The sequence below is a fragment of the Dendrobates tinctorius genome, unplaced genomic scaffold (genome assembly GCF_039654945.1).
Source record: "Dendrobates tinctorius isolate UK_male_01 unplaced genomic scaffold, ASM3965494v1 ptg000179l, whole genome shotgun sequence".
In the NCBI taxonomy this organism is placed as follows: Eukaryota; Metazoa; Chordata; class Amphibia; order Anura; family Dendrobatidae; genus Dendrobates; species Dendrobates tinctorius.
The window spans coordinates 3,436,869-3,457,754 of record NW_027361846.1 but is presented as its reverse complement, the minus strand read 5'-3'; the positions used below and the strand labels follow the sequence as shown (position 1 = coordinate 3,457,754).

The window sequence follows — 20,886 nt, the reverse complement described above, 5'->3', positions numbered from 1 at the left end:
ATAAGAAAATATTTCAATGTCACAGAAAAATTAAAAATTACATGATGCATATAGAAATGGGAAAAGTTATGCAAAGAAAAGAAAACACAGTCCGTCAAATAGAACCTGGACTTATGAGACGGATCTCCAGGAGAACGCAACCTATGACTTTCTGTGAGGAAAAATGTATATAGAACAGTATTAAGGAAAAGAATAAAAAGAATAAACCAACCATTGATTAATGTTTAGTATTTCTAAAAAATGGAAAATAAAAAATAATAAAAATGTGCAAGGATATGAGTGTTCCTTAGAACCGAGTGCGGATTATGTCCATGTAAGGCCTGTTTTACACTTCAGTTTTTTTGTGTCAGTTAAAATCCGCCAAAATGGCGGAAAGCGGATCCGTTGCTAACTGATGTGAACGGATGCCACCGGACCGTTTTTTTGATGGATCCGATGAACGAAGTATTTTAAAGGAACTGCAGCCGAGAGAGAGAGAGAGGGAGAGAGATTTTTTTCCGTCCGCCAGAAATGATTTCAGGGTTAAATTTCCATCTGACTTCCTTTCTCCGGGCATGCGCACTATAAAATGCGGATCCTGCAGCAAAAAAAACGTTGCATGGTCCGTCCAGGCATGTCGGCGGACGCAAAAAATTTGGCAGATCCACAAAAAAACGGATGCAACGGATGGCCATCCGTCAAGATCCGCCGGTAGTGCAACTCAATGGGGAAAAAAACGGATCCGCCCAAAAAAAATGGCGGATCCGTTATTTTTGCAAAACCGCGGATTTTGACTGATGGTCAAAACGGAAGTGTGAAACAGGCCTAAGACCTGACAGTGCTCATTATGGAAAGTGGTTCGGGTGCGCTGGTCCTCCTGAGAGGAGACAAAATACAAAGAGAGGTCACAAGATAGTTACTATATATGTAATATGAATTATCTATGTAGAGGAGGCATGAGAGTTGTATGCACAAAAATAGAAAGTCACTGCTCAAATACCTGGATGCTGTTTTGTTGGGCAGAAAAGGATAAATAGCGCTGTAGTGTGGCGACCTGCGTCGCTAATGGAAGTGCGCTGCAATACAAGGAGGGGGAACAGATCAACTATGTGGCCATGTCCGGTCACTATGTGCGGCTGGGCCCCTGGTAGTTACCTGTGATGGGGTCTCCTTGGACGTGCGGTATGTGCCGCTGTGGATGGAGGACGCCATGACACAGTGAGCGCTTCTGGGTTTATAACCCGGTGGGGACTTCCCCTGGGCTGCGTCATACAGTGACTTTCTATTTTTGTGCATACAACTCTCATGCCTCCTCTATATAGATAATTCATATTACATATATAGTAACTATCTTGTGACCTCTCTTTGTATTTTGTCTCCTCTCAGGAGGACCAGCGCACCCGAACCACTTGTATAATGAGCACTCTCAGGTCTTACGTGGACATAATCCGCACTCGGTTCTAAGGAACACTCATATCCTTGCACATTTTTATTTTTATTATTTTCCATTTTTTAGAAATACTAAACATTAATCAATGGTTGGTTTATTCTTTTTATTCTTTTCCTTAATACTGTTCTATATACATTTTTCCTCACAGAAAATCATAGGTTGCGTTCGCCTGGAGATCAGTCTCATAAGTCCAGGTTCTATTTGACGCTGATTTGACGGACTGTGTTTTCTTTTCTTTGCATAACTTTTCCCATCTCTATATGCATCATGTAATTTTTAATTTTTCTGTGACATTGAAATATTTTCTTATATATATCTTTACAGCAATTCCTTTGAGAAACTCTGATGAAGGTCCAACATTGGGCCGAAAACGTTTAGTTTATGTAATCTGGATGCCAATAAATGGAATCACTTTTTTCACCACTTTGAGTGCCAAGTTCTTTGAGATTCAGGATGTGTAGTGTCCTCAAAATGTGACCTGGAGTGTAGAGTGACCCAGGTGTTTGTTGACTTTTGGGGTGTGTGGTGACCTAGGATCTGTGGTGATCCAGGATGTGTGGTGTCCTTGGGATGTGACCCAGAATGTTGAGTGACCTTTGTGTTTGTTGACTTTTGGGGTGTGTGGTGTCCTAGGATCTGTGCTGACCTCAGGATATGTGGTGATCGAGGATGTGTGGTGTCCTCGGGATGTGACCCTGAGTGTTGAGTGACCCGGGTGTGTGTTGACTTTTGGGGTGTGTGGTGACTTAGGATCAGTGGTGACATCAGGATCTGTGATTACCTTGTAATGTGACCCGAATGTGCTTTGACTTTTGGGGTGTGTGGTGACCTAGGATCTGTGGTTGACTTTTGGGGTGTGTGGTGACCTAAGAACTGTGGTGATCCAGGATGTGTGGTGTCCTTGGGATGTGACCTGGAATGTTGAGTGACTCGGGTGTTTGTTGACTTTTGGGGTGTGTGGTGACCTAAGATCTGTGCTGACCTCAGGATGTGTGGTCATCCAGGATGTGTGGTGTCCTTGGGATGTGACCCGGAATGTTGAGTGAGCTTGATGTTTGTTGACTTTTGGGGTGTGTGGTGTCCTAGGATCCGTGCTGACCTCAGGATATGTGGTGATCGAGGATGTGTGGTGTCGGGATGTGACCCTGAGTGTTGAGTGACCCGGGTGTGTGTTGACTTTTGGGGTGTGTGGTGACTTCGGATCAGTGGTGACATCAGGATCTGTGATTACCTTGTAATGTGACCCGAATGTGCGTTGACTTTTGGGGTGTGTGGTGACCTAGGATCTGTGGTTGACTTTTGGGGTGTGTGGTGACCTAAGATCTGTGGTGATCCAGGATGTGTGGTGATCCAGGATGTGTGGTGTCCTTGGGATGTGACCCGGAATGTTGAGTGAGCTTGATGTTTGTTGACTTTTGGGGTGTGTGGTGTCCTAGGATCTGTGCTGACCTCAGGATATGTGGTGATCGAGGATGTGTGGTGTCCTCGGGATGTGACCCTGAGTGTTGAGTGACCCGGGTGTGTGTTGACTTTTGGGGTGTGTGGTGACTTCGGATCAGTGGTGACATCAGGATCTGTGATTACCTTGTAATGTGACCCGAATGTGCGTTGACTTTTGGGGTGTGTGGTGACCTAGGATCTGTGGTTGACTTTTGGGGTGTGTGGTGACCTAAGATCTGTGGTGATCCAGGATGTGTGGTGTCCTTGGGATGTGACCTGGAATGTTGAGTGACTCGGGTGTTTGTTGACTTTTGGGGTGTGTGGTGACCTAAGATCTGTGCTGACCTCAGGATGTGTGGTGATCCAGGATGTGTGGTGTCCTCGGGATGTGACTCGGAGTGTTGAGTGACCCGGGTGTGTGTTGACTTTTGGGGTGTGTGGTGACTTAGGATCTGTGGTGACTTGAGGATGTGTGGTTACCTTGTAATGTTACCCGGAGTGCAGAATGACCCAATTGTGTGTTGACTTTTGGGGTGTGTTGTGACCTCGGGATGTGACTCAGGATCTGGGGTGACTCCTGGATGTGACTCTGTTTTCTCTCTCCCATTATAGAGTCCAGCTGTCCTCCACCATTTGTATTCAGCCCTTGTGGATCTCCCTGTGGCAGTCTCTGCTCCTCCACACATGGATCAGATGGGTGTCTGGATTTACCTACCTGTCACCCTGGGTGTTACTGTCCCCCGGTGAGTAGTGGTGAGACACTCAGCCCTAACTGTACTTCACACTCTAGCGGGCATTGGGGTCATTTTCCTTGTGAAGGGAGAATGATGGGACGTGTAGTTAGATGATAGGGCATGTAGTGGAATTGTGGGGCGTGTAGTCAGATGATGGGGCATGTAGTCAGTTGATGGGGCATGTGGTTGGATGATGGGGTGTGTAGTTAGGTGATGTGGTGTGTAGTCAGAAGATGGGGATGTAGTTGGATGATGGGGGTGTAGTTGGATAACGTAGGTGTAGTCAGATGATGGGGTGTAGTCGGATGATGGGGGTGTAGTTGGTAGATGGGGTGTAGTCGGATGATGGGGTGTAGTAGGTAGATGGGGTGTAGTCGGATGATGGGGGTGTAGTTGGATAATGTAGGTGTAGTCAGATGATGGGGTGTAGTCGGATGATGAGGGTGTAGTTGGTAGATGGGGTGTAGTCGGATGATGGGGTGTAGTAGGTAGATGGGGGTGTAGTCGGATGATGGGGGTGTAGTTGGTAGATGGGGTGTAGTCGGATGATGGGGTGTAGTTGGTAGATGGGGTGTAGTCGGATGATGGGGGTGTAGTTGGATAATGTAGGTGTATTCAGATGATGGGGGTGTAGTTGGATGATGGGGGTGTAGTTGGATAATGTAGGTGTATTCAGATGATGGGGGTGTAGTTGGATGATGGGGGGGTAGTTGGATGATGGGGGTGTAGTTGGATGATGGGGGGTGTAGTCGGATGATGGTGGGTGTAGTTGGTAGATGGGGTGTAGTCGGACCATGGGGGTGTAGTAGGTAGATGGGGTGTAGTCGGATCATGGGGTGTAGTAGGTAGATGGGGTGTAGTCGGATGATGGGGTGTAGTTGGATAATGTAGGTGTATTCAGATGATGGGGGTGTAGTTGGATGATGGGGGTGTAGTTGGATGATGGGGGTGTAGTTGGATAATGTAGGTGTATTCAGATGATGGGGGTGTAGTTGGATGATGGGGGGTAGTTGGATGATGGGGGGGTAGTTGGATGATGGGGGTGTAGTTGGATGATGGGGGGTGTAGTTGGTAGATGGGGTGTAGTCGGACCATGGGGGTGTAGTAGGTAGATGGGGTGTAGTCGGATCATGGGGTGTAGTAGGTAGATGGGGTGTAGTCGGATGATGGGGGTGTAGTTGGATAATGTAGGTGTAGTCAGATGATGGGGTGTAGTCGGATGATGGGGGTGTAGTTGGTAGATGGGGTGTAGTCTGATGATGGGGTGTAGTAGGTAGATGGGGTGTAGTCGGATGATGGGGGTGTAGTTGGATAATGTAGGTGTAGTCAGATGATGGGGTGTAGTCGGATGATGAGGGTGTAGTTGGTAGATGGGGTGTAGTCGGATGATGGGGTGTAGTAGGTAGATGGGGTGTAGTCGGATGATGGGGGTGTAGTTGGTAGATGGGGTGTAGTCGGATCATGGGGTGTAGTAGGTAGATGGGGTGTAGTCGGATGATGGGGGTGTAGTTGGATAATGTAGGTGTATTCAGATGATGGGGGTGTAGTTGGATGATGGGGTGTAGTTGGATAATGTAGGTGTATTCAGATGATGGGGGTGTAGTTGGATGATGGGGGGGTAGTTGGATGATGGGGGGGTAGTTGGATGATGGGGGTGTAGTTGGATGATGGGGGGTGTAGTCGGATGATGGTGGGTGTAGTTGGTAGATGGGGTGTAGTCGGACCATGGGGGTGTAGTAGGTAGATGGGGTGTAGTCGGATCATGGGGTGTAGTAGGTAGATGGGGTGTAGTCGGATGATGGGGTGTAGTTGGATAATGTAGGTGTATTCAGATGATGGGGGTGTAGTTGGATGATGGGGGTGTAGTTGGATGATGGGGGTGTAGTTGGATAATGTAGGTGTATTCAGATGATGGGGGTGTAGTTGGATGATGGGGGGTAGTTGGATGATGGGGGGGTAGTTGGATGATGGGGGTGTAGTTGGATGATGGGGGGTGTAGTTGGTAGATGGGGTGTAGTCGGACCATGGGGGTGTAGTAGGTAGATGGGGTGTAGTCGGATCATGGGATGTAGTAGGTAGATGGGGTGTAGTCGGATGATGGGGGTGTAGTTGGATAATGTAGGTGTATTCAGATGATGGGGGTGTAGTTGGATGATGGGGGTGTAGTTGGATGATGGGGGGTGCAGTCGGATGATGGGAGGTGTAGTTGGTAGATGGGGCGTAGTCGGACCATGGGGGTGTAGTAGGTAGATGGGGTGTAGTCGGATGATGGGGGGTGTAGTCGGATGATGGGGGTGTAGTTGGATGATGGGGGTGTAGTAGGCAGATGGGTTGTGTAGTCGGATGATGGGGGGTGTAGTTGCGGTATCAGTGGCTCACACTGTGACGTCCCCCCTCAGGGACTGTTGGAGCAGGATGGTACGTGTGTGCCCCCTGAAGACTGCCGCTGTCTCTACATCTCCCAGTCACAGAAGACGTATCTGAGCCCCGAGCAGACGGTGCAGGATGGGTGCAGGGAATGGTGAGTTCCTCATAGGGCGGCAGAAGGCCGATATAAGGAGACATCCTAGTCATGTGACCACTGATATCTGTGTTTTACAGCACCTGCCAGCAGGGGGAGCTGAAGTGTAACAGGAAGAACTGCCGGGGTAAGTGACGGGACTGAGTGAGGCTGTACATGTGTGATACTGTGAGACGCCCGAGCAAGGTAGTGGTGGGTGAGCATCTGTCCTCACTCACTTTGGCACCCTACAGACAATTCGTGTCCCTGTCCCGGTGTGCTGCTGTCTGTGAGGGGCATCACACTCACCTCAGGTGACTCCAGTAATTCCTCTTCTGGAACCAGGGCAGCAATCAATGCAGGAGACACAAGAGTCATAAAAACAGCCAAACTTTTCCTGTGTGAATGGCAGTGTGTACAGGCAGGTGTAACGGCAATGTCTGCATGTCTAACAGCTGCAAGGTCTGCGGCCGCAGGCACACGAGCATGGTAACACGGTCACCTTATCCAAGCACGTCGGCTCATCAGAACATGCCGTCCACAACTTGGACACAAATTTCTCTCCACAGTCCAGTAAAATATGAGCTGGAACAACATGGAGCTGGAAAATTTCTGTGAAGAACATTTGGGCCGGCAGGAGGACAGATGGAAGTCCAAGTAATGGAACAAGAGATTTTGGCTAAATGGTCCACCATGACCAAAGAGTAGTGAACCCTTGCACCTCTGTAAGATTTCTAAGCCCAAGGTTCTTATGGGATAGGTGGAGGATGTAAAGGACCAAGAAGCTTTTGACTAGACAATTTAAGCTAGTCACACGGAGGACAAGATGATGCAAACTCCATGATGTCTTGTTCCTATTGAGGCCACTAATAGAAAGGGGAACAGTGTCCTAAAATTGTAACTGGAGAGAAGAAAGGGTGCAAGATTAGACCTACCAGCAAAGCGCCTTAGAGAATGAAAGATGTCCTTTAGGCGGAGACATAGCTGCAAGAATGCAGTCAGGTGCAATTACATGTGAGGGTTCATCTTCAGGACCCGAGAAGGGTGTTAGCCCTGCCAATATTTCCAGCAGGATGGTATTGAAGAGCGATCATCAGACTTGGTGGTAATTCACCCTATGGGCAGACGGAAGAGTCTCCAAATGTTTATGGACACTCCGTATATTCAAGTAGATGGTGACACGCTTACAAAGCTAATTTCATGGCTGAAAGAGTAATTCCGATCTGCTGGAGAGAATTTCCTGGAGAAGAAGCCGCAGGGACAATGTCTAGATTTACACTAGCAGGAGAGACATCCACTTCAAGGACTAGAAAACTGGAAAAATAAAACTTCAGAATCTTGAAGGCCTGGGTAGCAGAATCTCTCCAGTTCGGAGTGATGGCTGTAAGAAGGGCGAGCACCAGGGAGGAATTTTAGGGTCTGTGCACACGTTGAGGATTCGTCTGTGGATTTTTCTGCACGGAATCTGCAAAATCCGCGGTTTTTGTGCGGATTTCCCCTGTGGTTTTTGTGCGGATTCCTAGAATGCAATAGGTGTAAAAAGGCTGCGGAATCCGCACAAAGAATTGACATGCTGCGGAAAATAAACCGCTACGTTTCAGCACGGAACTTTCCGCAGCATGTGCACAGCGGTTTTTGTTTTCCATAGGTTTACATGGTACTGTACACCGCATGGAAAACTGCTGCGGATCCGCAGGGGCAAATACGCAACGTGTGCACATACCCTAATGAACTCTCAGTAATCATTCGTCAGGGGAACCTTTTAAAGACTTTTTGCAAATGGTTTTCTGCCAATCCATAATGGAAGAAACTTTCTCTGTGTCCATGCGCAAACCACCAGCTGAGGTCATGGGAATTCATCATGCTCCAAAAGATATTTGTAAGGGTGACTTTGTTTTATTCTCTTCACAAACAGCAAACATGAAGCTGGGCAGAATCATTTCTGTGGAGAAGACACCCAGCTGGTGCAGGACTTGATGGATGATGGAGCAGGTGTTGGCCTACAGTTGGTGCATTGCACAGTCCAGTATACCAATAGACCCATGCGGTTAAGGGACCAGCAAAGGATTATAATATCTCACATTTGCCAAAGGAAACTCAAGATCCTTCTTCAAGACCCTAAGAAAAGAGAACTTTAATTATAAACTGCATAAACAACGGAGACACACCAAAATGATGAAATGCACACGATACCTGGGGTGGGAATAATCCCGGCGCCTAGCTCCTGCTTATAAGTAAACCGTATAGAATTCTTCCACTTTATGGCATATATCATCAGGGGAATAATTGTAGACTCTACCTATGAATAAGGGTTTGTGGGTCGCCCTCCCAGGGCTGTGGGGTACTCGGTACCGGGCCGGTCTCTCAGAGGGAGGGGTCACAGCAGCGGTGACCCGGTCCGTGGCCCTGGGTGCCCATGTAAAAGGGGATGAAGTGATGGAATAAAGTTTATGGGTGAATGATTCGTGACGCCACCTGTGGTGTTCGGCAATGAAGGTGTTAAGCCGACGCTGCAGACAGATCCTCTGGGACAGATGGTGTGGTGCAGCAATGATGGTGTGGCCCTCCACAGGCAGGGCTGTAGTCCCAGGGCAGTGTAGATCGGTGTTGAGGAAGAGGGTGCAGTGTCAGGCACAGAGATGTAGCAGTGCTGGAGAGTTTGAAGGAAGGAGGCAAGGACACAACAGGGTGCAGTTTCTTTACCTTTACTTGGCAAACGCAGTCCAGGGTCCAGATTACAGATGGCACAGGAGCAGGCTAGCCTGGAAGCAACTCAGGGATCTCTCTATCAGATGGGTTGTGTAGCCTCCTCTCTAGCGCTTACTTGAGGTACATCCAGTACTGTGTTACACTGAAGTTCCTCCTTCTTCTTCCCTTTTGGATCTACCTCATATGGCAGACAGCTGTAGCCTCCTTCTTCTGGCTCACCCGTCGCTGTTGTGCCTCCGAGTCTCAGTTGGGAATAGAGCATTTACAGCTTCCCATTCCTCTGGTTTCTGTTGCAGGACCATTAGTATCCATACAACCGTGGAGACCAGGCTCCTGATCATGCGCTCCAGCTGGGAACGAGCTCTCAACTCTGCTCAGTCCCCCAGCTTCTCTCTCCACATCTACACACTTCGCCCTCCTCACAGAACTGACTCCTTTCCCTTCCTGGCCCTCAGAGAGCACTCCTCCCCCAATTCTGGTTCAGAGCTCCCTCTGCTGGCCCGGAGTGGGAACTGTGTTGCATGTTATGGTTAACTGCCAGAGAGACCCTTCATTGCTTCCAAGCCTGACATCACCCTCCCTGGAGGAAGGCAAAGCCACTGTGGTGACCATACTCCTTGGGGCGACACATTTACACAATGCAGAAGACATGACGGGGTGTTCCCGACGACTGTCGTGAGTGTTGAATGCGCTCTTCCATTCGTGGCCCTCTTCAATGCAGATCATACTGTCGGTTCCACCTAGATCTAATGTTACGTAGATGGTAGCATCCTTAATTCCATCACAAAGTTTGGAGATGAGATGCAATGGATAGCGATTCACCATCCAAAAAAGCCTGCACTGCCAAAGAACTCTATCCCGCCCAGAGCACTATAGCCCTCATTTTCTTAAACACTGGATTTAGCTTCCAAAGACGAGTGTGCCCATATAGCGGTTTGGGGTGGGATGCGTTCATCTTACTGACAGATAACCTTTATTGTACACAGACATGGTCTCAGTCTTGGGAAGATATAGAGAATAAACTCTCCCGTGAAGCGGTCCAGGACTCGGAAGGCAGGCATGGCACAGTCATACGGCTGATGTGGAGGGAACATTTCTGCCTTTTGTTTGAAAAAGACATCAGCAAATTCTTGATAAGAAAAAAGCAAGTTGGAGGCAGAGTAGAGCTTCAGAGAAAGTCTATATAGGCGAGAGCCTGAACGACCCTTTGATGGTTCACAGCAAGTTGCATAACCACTAAGATAAGTCCTCCTTGGGCAGTGGTGGTAAAGCCACCACACAAACCCTGGAACCATGGCCTGAGTATTCTGTTAGTGCTCACCTGGTGAGGTGGATCCATCGAGATGTATGTCAGGGTGAGCAGCACCAACCATAGGCGACAATGCAGCAGAGCTGAATGTGCCAGCCAGCATGTGGAGCAGTGAGGACCAGTAGAGATGAAAATCCAAGATGGCTGGTGGCTCTACAAAGTTGGAAGTAGTAGATGCAGCAGAGGAAAATGTGCAGACAGCCCAGGAACATCAAAGAGGTGTAGACACAATGTTACCTTATTGTAGGAGTCTGGTAAGACAGGAGCAGCAGAATTGTAAGTGGGGCAGGCACGAAGGATAGCGGAGACAATTTAGTAACCAGGTAACTTGATTCAGCAGAGTATGACTGCACTCAGCTTGGTAGTAGCTGGATACCAACACCGCACTCTGTAGTGCTATAGCACGTAAATATGGAATGTATGAAATCTGCCTAGCATTACTGCTCTGGAGTAGGAGAAAAAATGGAGACACTCAGCACATAACTTGGCCACTTCATGCGGCCCAGCAGCCATCGACAAGGCGATCTACGCTTTGCTGGGAACCTACGTGTCTAGTGTGAACACCTCTCTTAGGCTAAAGCCTGAATTTCTGGGTAGGTAGGAACCTGCTGCAATTAAAGGCGCCAAAGGCTGGAGGTCAGAGTGCTCGGGTGGAGGACTAGTATACAAATGACTGACTGGCACTTCCAAATCAGAAAACTGGTGTGTACAGGTGCAAACTAGAAGTTGTTTGATATATATAGAGATGGCTACTCCTAGTTTGCACCTGTACGCACCAGTTTTCTGATTTGGAAGTGCCAGTCAGTCATTTGTTATTGTTAGTACCTGGATAGTTAGGAGCAGCTGATAACTAGACCACCTGAAAAGTAAGGCGTGACAATGGCCCCAAACTGATGAGTGTACACTACACCCACCACTCAATGGCCCACCCAGATAAGTGTGCACCACGCTCACCTCTCAATGACTCCACCCTGATACTTGTACCCACACCTACCACTCAATGGCCCCACCCAGATAAGTGTACACCACGCCCACCACTCAACGGCCCCACCCTGATGAGTGTAAATCACACCCACCACTCAATGGCCCCACCCTGATGAGTGTACACCACGCCCACCACTCAATGGCCCCACCCTGATGAGTGTACACCACGCCCACCACTCAATGCCCCCACCCTGATAAGTGTACACCACACCAACCACTCAATGGCCCCACCCAGATGAGTGTACACCACACCCACCACTCAATGACCCACCCAGATAACTGTGCACCACGCCCACCTCAATGACTCCACCCTGATACTTGTACCCACACCCACCACTCAATGGCCCACCCAGATAAGTGTACACCATGCCCACCACTCAATGACCCCACCCAGATGAGTGTAAATCACACCCACCACTCAATGGCCCCACCCTGATGAGTGTACACCATGCCCACCACTCAATGCCCCCACCCTGATAAGTGTACACCACACAAACCACTCAATGGCCCCACCCAGATAAGTGCACACCACGCCCACTACTCAACGGCCCCACCCTGATGAGTGTAAATCACACCCACCACTCAATGGCCCCACCCTGATGAGTGTACACCACGCCCACCACTCAATGCCCCCACCCTGATGAGTGTACACCACACCCACCACTCAATGACCCACCCAGATAACTGTGCACCACGCCCACCTCAATGACTCCACCCTGATACTTGTACACACACCCACCACTCAATGTCCCACCCAGATAAGTGTACACCATGCCCACCACTCGATGACCCCACCCTGATGAGTGTACTGTTACGACGGCGGAATACGCTTAAAAAAATATAAATAAAGCGTGTTCGCCGCCCGGAGTCCACCGTGCAGCAGATGTAATAACCGCTGCTGAAAAGGCAGAGCACCAGGACGGTAATGTGCACAGGGAAGGACTGCACCTGGTGCACAAAAGCAAGCTCTGTTGGAACTCACAGAGCTGCACACAAGAACACAAACCCAAAAACGCTGAGTCTGTATATACTGCACAGATAATCAGCGGCACACGTGCGGTAGCCAGAGATTGGGGTAGTTAGAGACGTCACTACCACCAAATGCACTTACCGTGACTGGAAGTGTGCACGGCGTCGCAACTGTGGACGCCAAAAACGACTGCAAGCGCAAATTAGCAGGCGCAATCCAAGACGCAGGCTGCTGTAACAGGTGGAGCTTGAGCGCGCTGGCGCTAGCACGCACACTGGCTGTATCCCAGTCACTCACACATTCGTATTATCAGAGGGAAGGGGTTTCATAATAAGTCATTCACCAGTCCAAGCATCCATCACCAAACACACAGCAGCAAGTATGGAAAATACTAGCGCATGGCATAGCGGCCATGCGCACTTTTTATAGCGTACGGGACCTGCCGGAAATCTCCAGAGCCCCGAGCATAACCATTCAAATCAGGAGCAGGACCTGAGCACCTGACTCCTGAACTCCAATGAGAGCTAGTCCTGTGAGCGTGCTCAGAAGCAGGGAAAAAGGACTTAGCCTCTGGAGACAAATGTGAGAATCTGGGTTGCTGCATAAGCATAGAATGACCCAGATTCCTAACATGTACACCACGCCCACCACTCAATGGCCCCACCCTGATGAGTGTACACCACGCCCACCACTCAATGGCCCCACCCTGATGAGTGTACACCACGCCCACCACTCAGTGGCCCCACCCTGATGAGTGTACACCATGCCCACCACACAATGGCCCCACCCTGATGAGTGTACACCATGCCCACCACTCAATGGCCCCACCCAGATAAGTGCACACCGCGCCCACTACTCAATGGCCACACCCAGATAAGTGCACACCGCGCCCACCACTCAATGGCCCCACCCAGATAAGTGCACACCACGCCCACCACTCAATGGCCCCACCCAGATAAGTGCACACCGCGCCCACCACTCAATGGCCCACCCAGATAAGTGCACACCGCGCCCACCACTCAATGGCCCCACCCTGATGAGTGTACACAATGCCCACCACTCAATGGCCCCACCCTGATGAGTGTACACCATGCCCACCACTCAATGGCCCCACCCAGAAAAGTGCACACCGCGCCCACCACTCAATGGCCCCACCCAGATAAGTGCACACCGCGCCCACCACTCAATGGCCCCACCCTGATATTTGTATACCATGTACAACACACCCACTACTCAATGGCCCCACCCTGATGAGTGTACACCACACCCACCACTCAATGACCTCACCATAATACTTGTACACCATGCCCACCATTCAGTGGCCCCACCCTGATAAGTGCACACTACTCCCACCACTCAACGGCTCCACCTGCTAGGAATGGCGGAACGCACTAAATAAAAATAAATAATAAAGTGCGTTCGCCGCTCGGGGTCCACCGTGCAGTAGGTGTTACACCACTGCTAGGTAATGACAGAGGAGCAATATGGCGATATTATACGCATGGGTTAGACTTCACCCGAAGTGCGCAAAGCGGGCTCTGTTCACACACAGAGGCGCCGCAACATATACATACAAAAACGCTGAGCCTGTTAGTGTCACAGACCACAGGGAAATGCACACACAGTATCTGGTCACAGGAGCAGGACCCAAGGCAGAGGAGCTGCGTCCGTCTAGACCTACCGTGTGTGCGGCGTCGCTACTGCGGACGCCAAGGAGGGCTGCAACTGCAGCGCTGCATAGGACACTGCCGCTCGATGACAAAGCCAGAAAGCAAGCGCAATGTCGGACGCTAGCGTAGCGGTGCGCACAGTGGCCTAAGGCTAGCCACTGACTGGCGCTGACTGCTGCACTAATACCCTATCCACATGCATAATATCAGAGGGAAGGGGTTTCAAATGAGTCAGTCCCCAGAGTCACACATCCGTCACCATTCACACATTTAGCTTGAAAAGTCTATACTAGCACATGGCCGAACGGTCATGCATGCTTTTTATAGCCGTGCAGGACCTTCCAGATCTCCGAGATGGACCAATGAGATCTGGAGCAGAACCTGGGCACATGACTCCCGATCTCCAATGGGAGATCGCCTCGTGAGCATGCCCAGTAGGAGCACAGAGGAACTTGGTCTCTGGAGCGGTCTGCTGCAAAGCAATCTCCTCCGCAGTAGATAGACAGCAGGAGACTGCAGAATGTGAGGCTCTGGATTCCTGCAGAGCAGACGCAGAAACTAGATGCCTAACACCACCCTGATGAATGTATACCACACCCACCACTCAATGGCCCCACCTTGATACTTGTACACCACCCGCACCCTGATAAATGTACACGGCACCCACCACTCAATGGCCGCACCCTGATAAGTGTACACAACTCCCACAACTCAGATCCATCCACATTCCCATTTATTCCTCTCAGTATTTCAATATATTTGTTCTGTTCTCCAAAGACAAATTCCCCAAACATGAGGCAGACAGATGAGTATTGGGTACAGTAATGGGGGAAGACAAACCATTATGGGGTTCAGTACTGGGGGACAGACAGATCAGTGTGGGGTAACTGTAATTGAGGCTGATGGATCAGCATGGGTTAACTATAATGAGGGGCTGATGGATCAGTGTGGGGTAACTAATGGGGGGCTGATGGATCAGTGTGGGGTATCTAATAGGGGGCTGATGGATCAGTGTGGGGTATCTAATGGGGGGCTGATGGGTCAGTGTTTGGTAACTATAATGAGGGGCTGCTGGATCAGTGTGGGGTAACTAATGGGGCGCTGATGGATCAGTGTGGGGTATCTATAATGAGGGGCTGATGGATCAGTGTTTGGTAACTATAATGAGGGGCTGATGGATCAGTGTGGGGTATCTATAATGAGGGGCTGATGGGTCAGTGTTTGGTAACTATAATGAGGGGCTGATGGATCAGTGTGGGGTATCTATAATGAGGGGCTGATGGATCAGTGTGGGGTATCTATAATGAGGGGCTGATGGATCAGTGTGGGGTATCTATAATGAGGGGCTGATGGATCAGTGTGGGGTATCTAATGGAGGGCTGATGGATCAGTGTGGAGTAACTATAATGGGGGCTGATGGATCAGTGTGGGGTAACTGTAATGGGGGCTGATGGATCAGTGTGGGGTAACTGTAATGGGGGCTGAAGGATCAGTGTGGGGTAACTATAATGAAGGGCTGATGGATCAGTGTAGGGTATCTAATGGGGGGCTGATGGATCAGTGTGGGGTAACTAATGAAGGGCTGATGGATCAATGTGGGGTATCTAATGGGGGGCTGATGGATCAGTGTGGGGTAACTAATGGGGGGCTGATGGACCAGTGTGTGGTATCTAATGGGGGGCTGATGGATCAGTGTGTGGTATCTAATGGAGGGCTGATGGATCAGTGTGGGATAACTAATGGGGGGCTGATGGATCAGTGTGGGGTATCTAATGGGGGGCTGATGGATCAGTGTGGGGTATCTAACGGGGGGCTGATGGATCAGTGTGGGGTTCGGGTGCAGTTTTCCTCAGATTTCTATGTGAGAGTCATCCCCGGTTTATACAGGGGCCGGAAGGCCTCAGACATTGCACATGTCTTGCCCCGTGTTCATGTCTTCTTGGTCCTGTCCCCGCAGGTGAAGCAGCCCTCAGTGAGTGGTCAGAGTGGTCCTCGTGTAGCCCCTGCATCCCATCTCCTCACAATCACACCAGCGGGACCCCCACTCTTGTCTCGGTTCAACAGAGACATCGCTTGTGTCTCAGTGTCCAAAGCGGCTTCCCGTGGAGCGGAGTGTCCCTGCAGTGTCTGGGGGAGATGACAGAGGAGAGACTGTGCCCGGATATCTGTAACTGTACGCACCCCAACATCCTCACACATGGCCATGATTGTGGTAGTTCGCAGTAATACAACACCCCTCTCTACATCACAGATCTGTGTGTCTGGAGTCAGTGGGGGGATTGGAGCCCCTGCCGGGAGCCCTGCAGTGGCGGCTTCCGCTCTCGATGGCGTCATATCCACCACCCTGTAGACAGCACAGGGTGTCCAGGACCGCGATTCCAGTCTGAGAGCTGTAACACAGCAGCCTGTCCAGGTAAGTGCTGGGGTGCAAAGATGGCATTCTACTGACTTGCTGCTGGATGCCCCCTGCTAACGACTCTGTACCCCGAACTGTAGGGGAGAATTGTGAGGACCGGGGGAAGGCGTTTAAGAATTCATGTGCCAACCAGTGTCCACGCGCCTGTGCCGACCTGTGGGACCATGTGGAGTGTCTGCAGGGCGAGTGCCGTACAGGTAGGAAACAGCCACCCAATATACAAGGAGACACCTAATATCTAAGGCGCATATGTAAGACGCTACCCAATATGTAAGGCGCCACCCAATATACAAGGAGACACCCAATATGTAAGGCGCCACCCAATATACAAGGCGCTACCCAATATACAAGGAGACACCCAATATACAAGGAGACACCCAATATCTAAGGCCCCCTATGTAAGGCGCTACCCAATATGTAAGGCACCACCCAATATACAAGGCGACACCCAATATACAAGGCGACACCCAATATGTAAGGCTACCCAATATACAAGGAAGGCGCCACCCAATATACAAGGAGACACCCAATATTTAAGGCGCTACCCAATATACAAGGCAATACTCAATATGTAAGGCGCTACCCAATATACAAGGAGACACCCAATATGTAAGGCGCTACCCAATATACAAGGAGACACCTAATATCTAAGGCGCATATGTAAGACGCTACCCAATATGTAAGGCGCCACCCAATATACAAGGAGACACCCAATATGTAAGGCGCCACCCAATATACAAGGCGCTACCCAATATACAAGGAGACACCCAATATACAAGGAGACACCCAATATCTAAGGCCCCCTATGTAAGGCGCTACCCAATATGTAAGGCACCACCCAATATACAAGGCGACACCCAATATACAAGGCGACACCCAATATGTAAGGCTACCCAATATACAAGGAAGGCGCCACCCAATATACAAGGAGACACCCAATATTTAAGGCGCTACCCAATATACAAGGCAATACTCAATATGTAAGGCGCTACCCAATATACAAGGAGACACCCAATATGTAAGGCGCTACCCAATATACAAGGTGACACCAAATATGTAAGGCGCATATGTAAGGCGCTACACAATATGTAAGGCGCCACCCAATATATAAAGTGCTACCCAAGGTACAAGGAGACACCCAATATGTAAGGCGCCACCCAATATACAAGGCAACACCCCTATATACAAGGCGCACCCAATATGTAAGGCGCCACCCAATAAACAAGGACCAACTAATATACAACTCGCCACCGAATATACAAGGCCCCACCCAATATGTAAGGCGCCACCCAATATGTAAGGCACCACACAATATACAAGGCGTCTTTCAGTATGTAAGGCACCACACAATATACAAGGCGCCATTCAGTATGTAAGGCACCACACAATATACAAGGCACCACACAATATACAAGGCACCATCCAATATGTAAAGCGGCGTCCAATATTTAAGGCGCCAACAAATATACAAGGACTAACCAATATACAACTCGCCACTGAATATTCAAGACCCCTCCCAATTGTCAAGCCCCCTCCCAATATACAAGGCCCCACCCAATATACAAGGCGCTACCCAATATACAAGGAGACACCCAATATGTAAGGCGCCACCAAATATACAAGGTGACACCTAATGTGTAAGGCTCCACCAAATATACAAGGCGACACCCAATATACAAGGCGACACCCAAAATATAAAGCTCCGCCCAATATACAAGGCGCCGCCCAATATACAAGGAGACACCCAATATGTAAGGCGCATATGTAGGGTGCTACCCAATAGACAAGGTGATACCCAATATACACGGCAACACTCAATATGTAAGGCTCCACCCAATATACAAGGCACCACCCAATAAGTAAAGCTTCACCCAATATATAAGGCGCATATGTAAGGCACTACCCAATATGTAAGGCGCCACCCAATATATAAAGTGCTACCCAATGTACAAGGCGACACCCAATATGTAAGGCGCTACCCAATATACAAGGAGACACCACAATATACAAGGAGACACCCAATATGTAAGGCGCCACCCAACATACAAGGCAACACCCCTCTATACAAGGCACCACCCAATATGTAAGGCGCCACCCAATATACAAGGACCAACTAATATACAACTCGCCACCGAATATACAAGGCCCCTCCCAATATACAAGGCCCCACCCAATATGTAAGGTGCCACCCAATATGTAAGGCACCACACAATATAAAAGGCACCACCCAATATATAAGGCGCCATTCAGTATGTAAGGCACCACACAATATACAAGGCACCACACAATATACAAGGCACCATCCAATATGTAAAGCAGCGTCCAATATTTAAGGCGCCACCAAATATACAAGGACTAACCAATATACAACTCGCCACTGAATATTCAAGACCCCTCCCAATAGTCAAGGCCCCTCCCAATATACAAGGCGCTACCCAATATACAAGGAGACACCCAATATGTAAGGCGCCACTAAATATTCAAGGTGATGCCTAATATGTAAGGCTCCACCAAATATGTAAGGAGACACCCAATATGTAAGGCGACACCCAATATACAAGGCGCTACCCAATATACAAGGAGACACACAATATGTAAGGCGCCACCAAATATACAAGGCGACACCTAATATGTAAGGCTCCACCAAATATACAAGGAGACACCCAATATACAAGGCTCCACCCAATAAAGAAGGCGCCACCCAATATACAAGGCAGCACCCAAAATATAAAGCTCCGCCCAATATACAAGGCGCCACCCAATATACAGGGCTCCACCCAATAAACAAGGCAACACCCATTATACAAGGCTCCACCCAATGAACAAGGCGCCACCCTATATACAAGGCGACACCCAATATGTAAAGCTCCACCCAATATACAAGGCGCCGCCCAATAAACAAGGCCCCACCCAATAAACAAGGCGCCACCCAATATACAAGGAGACACCCAATATGTAAGGCGCATATGTAGGGTGCTACCCAATAGACAAGGCGACACTCAATATGTAAGGTTCCACCCAATATACAAGGCTCCACCCAATAAACAAGGCTCCATCCAATATGTAAAGTGACACCCAATATACAAGGCTCCACCCAATATATAAGGCACCACCCAATATGTAAGGCGCATATGTAAGGCATTACCCAATATGTAAGGTGCCACCCAATATACAAGGAACAACTAATGTACAACTCGCCAATGAATATGTAAGGTCCCTCCCAATATACAAAGCCCCACCCAATATACAAGGCACTACCCAACATGTAAGGCGGCATCCAATATTTAAGGCCCCACCCAATATTTAAGGCCCCTCCCAATATGTAAGGACGTATCAGACCCCTGTGCTGGTGATCATCGTCTCCATCACTTTCTTCCTTATTTCATGGGGTCAGGTTGTCGCTGTCCAGATGGCTGGCTCCTGCAGGATAAGAGGTGTGTGCCCATAATGGACTGTCGCTGTGGTTTGCCCACATCAGACACCACGGTGGAGTATGAGCCTGGAGACACGGTGCTCCTCAGCTGTAATAACTGGTAGGTGACTGGTGAGCAGCCGCTCACGTGACATGCCTGAGTTCTGAGGTATGCTCTCCATTCACCCAATACTCGCTCCTCAGCACCTGTGTGAATGGGACCTTCTCCTGCACGGAGGAAATGTGCCCTGTGTATGAACCCTGGGCTGACTGGAGCCCCTGCTCTGTTACATGTGGTGGTGGCTACCGGTGGAGGAATCGAACCTGTACAGAAGGCGATCCAGGAGGAGTCACCTGTGGTAGTGAGACTCACGAAGAAGAGGAATGTAACAGCTCAGTATGTCCAGGTAATCATCTCCTCCTCTACATGTCCTCCAGGCCTGTACATTGTTCCACTGAGGCTGTGTACGTTGTGCCCGGTGCTATACTCCACTGGGGCTGTGTACGATGTGCCCAATGCTATACTCCACTGGGTCTGTGTACGATATACCTGGTGCTATACTCCACTAGGGCTGTGTACATTGTGCCCGGTGCTATGCTCCTCTGGGGCTGTGTACATTGTGCCCGGTGCTATACTCCACTGGGGCTGTGTACGATGTGCCCAATGCTATACTCCACTGGGTCTGTGTACGATATACCCGGTGCTATACTCCACTAGGGCTGTGTACATTGTGCCCGGTGCTATGCTCCTCTGGGGCTGTGTACGTTGTGCCCGGTGCTATGCTCCTCTGGGGCTGTTTACGTTGTGCCCGGTGCTATGCTCCTCTGGGGCTGTGTACGTTGTGCCCGGTGCTATGCTCCTCTGGGGCTGTGTACGATGTGCCCGGTGCTATGCTCCTCTGGGGCTGTGTACGTGTGCCCGGTGCTATGCTCCTCTGGGGCTGTGTACATTGTGCCCGGTGCTATGCTCCTCTGGGGCTGTGTACGTTGTGCCCGGTGCTATACTCCTCTGGGGCTGTGTACTTTGTGCCCGGTGCTATACTCCACTGGGGCTGTGTACGATGTGCCCAATGCTATACTCCACTGGGGCTGTGTACGATATACCTGGTGCTATACTCCACTAGGGCTGTGTACATTGTGCCCGGTGCTATGCTCCTCTGGGGCTGTGTACGTTGTGCCCGGTGCTATGCTCCTCTGGGGCTGTGTACGATGTGCCTGGTGCTATGCTCCTCTGGGGCTGTGTACGTTGTGCCCGGTGCTATACTCCACTAGGGCTGTGTACATTGTGCCCGGTGCTATGCTCCTCTGGGGCT

The 20,886-nt window shown here is 49.8% G+C and overlaps 1 protein-coding gene across 1 annotated transcript in view; it reads left to right on the top strand.

Moving 5' to 3' along the window:
- LOC141054879 (SCO-spondin-like) overlaps positions 1–20,886 on the top strand; it is a 463,576-nt gene that overhangs the window by 399,832 nt on the left and 42,858 nt on the right. Inside the window, exons 100-107 of the mRNA XM_073551763.1 lie at positions 3,482–3,612; positions 6,003–6,124; positions 6,205–6,251; positions 15,703–15,918; positions 15,997–16,158; positions 16,242–16,358; positions 19,556–19,694; positions 19,778–19,980. Of these exons, the coding sequence (XP_073407864.1) occupies positions 3,482–3,612; positions 6,003–6,124; positions 6,205–6,251; positions 15,703–15,918; positions 15,997–16,158; positions 16,242–16,358; positions 19,556–19,694; positions 19,778–19,980 (1,137 nt within the window). The remainder of the gene's footprint in view (positions 1–3,481; positions 3,613–6,002; positions 6,125–6,204; positions 6,252–15,702; positions 15,919–15,996; positions 16,159–16,241; positions 16,359–19,555; positions 19,695–19,777; positions 19,981–20,886) is intronic.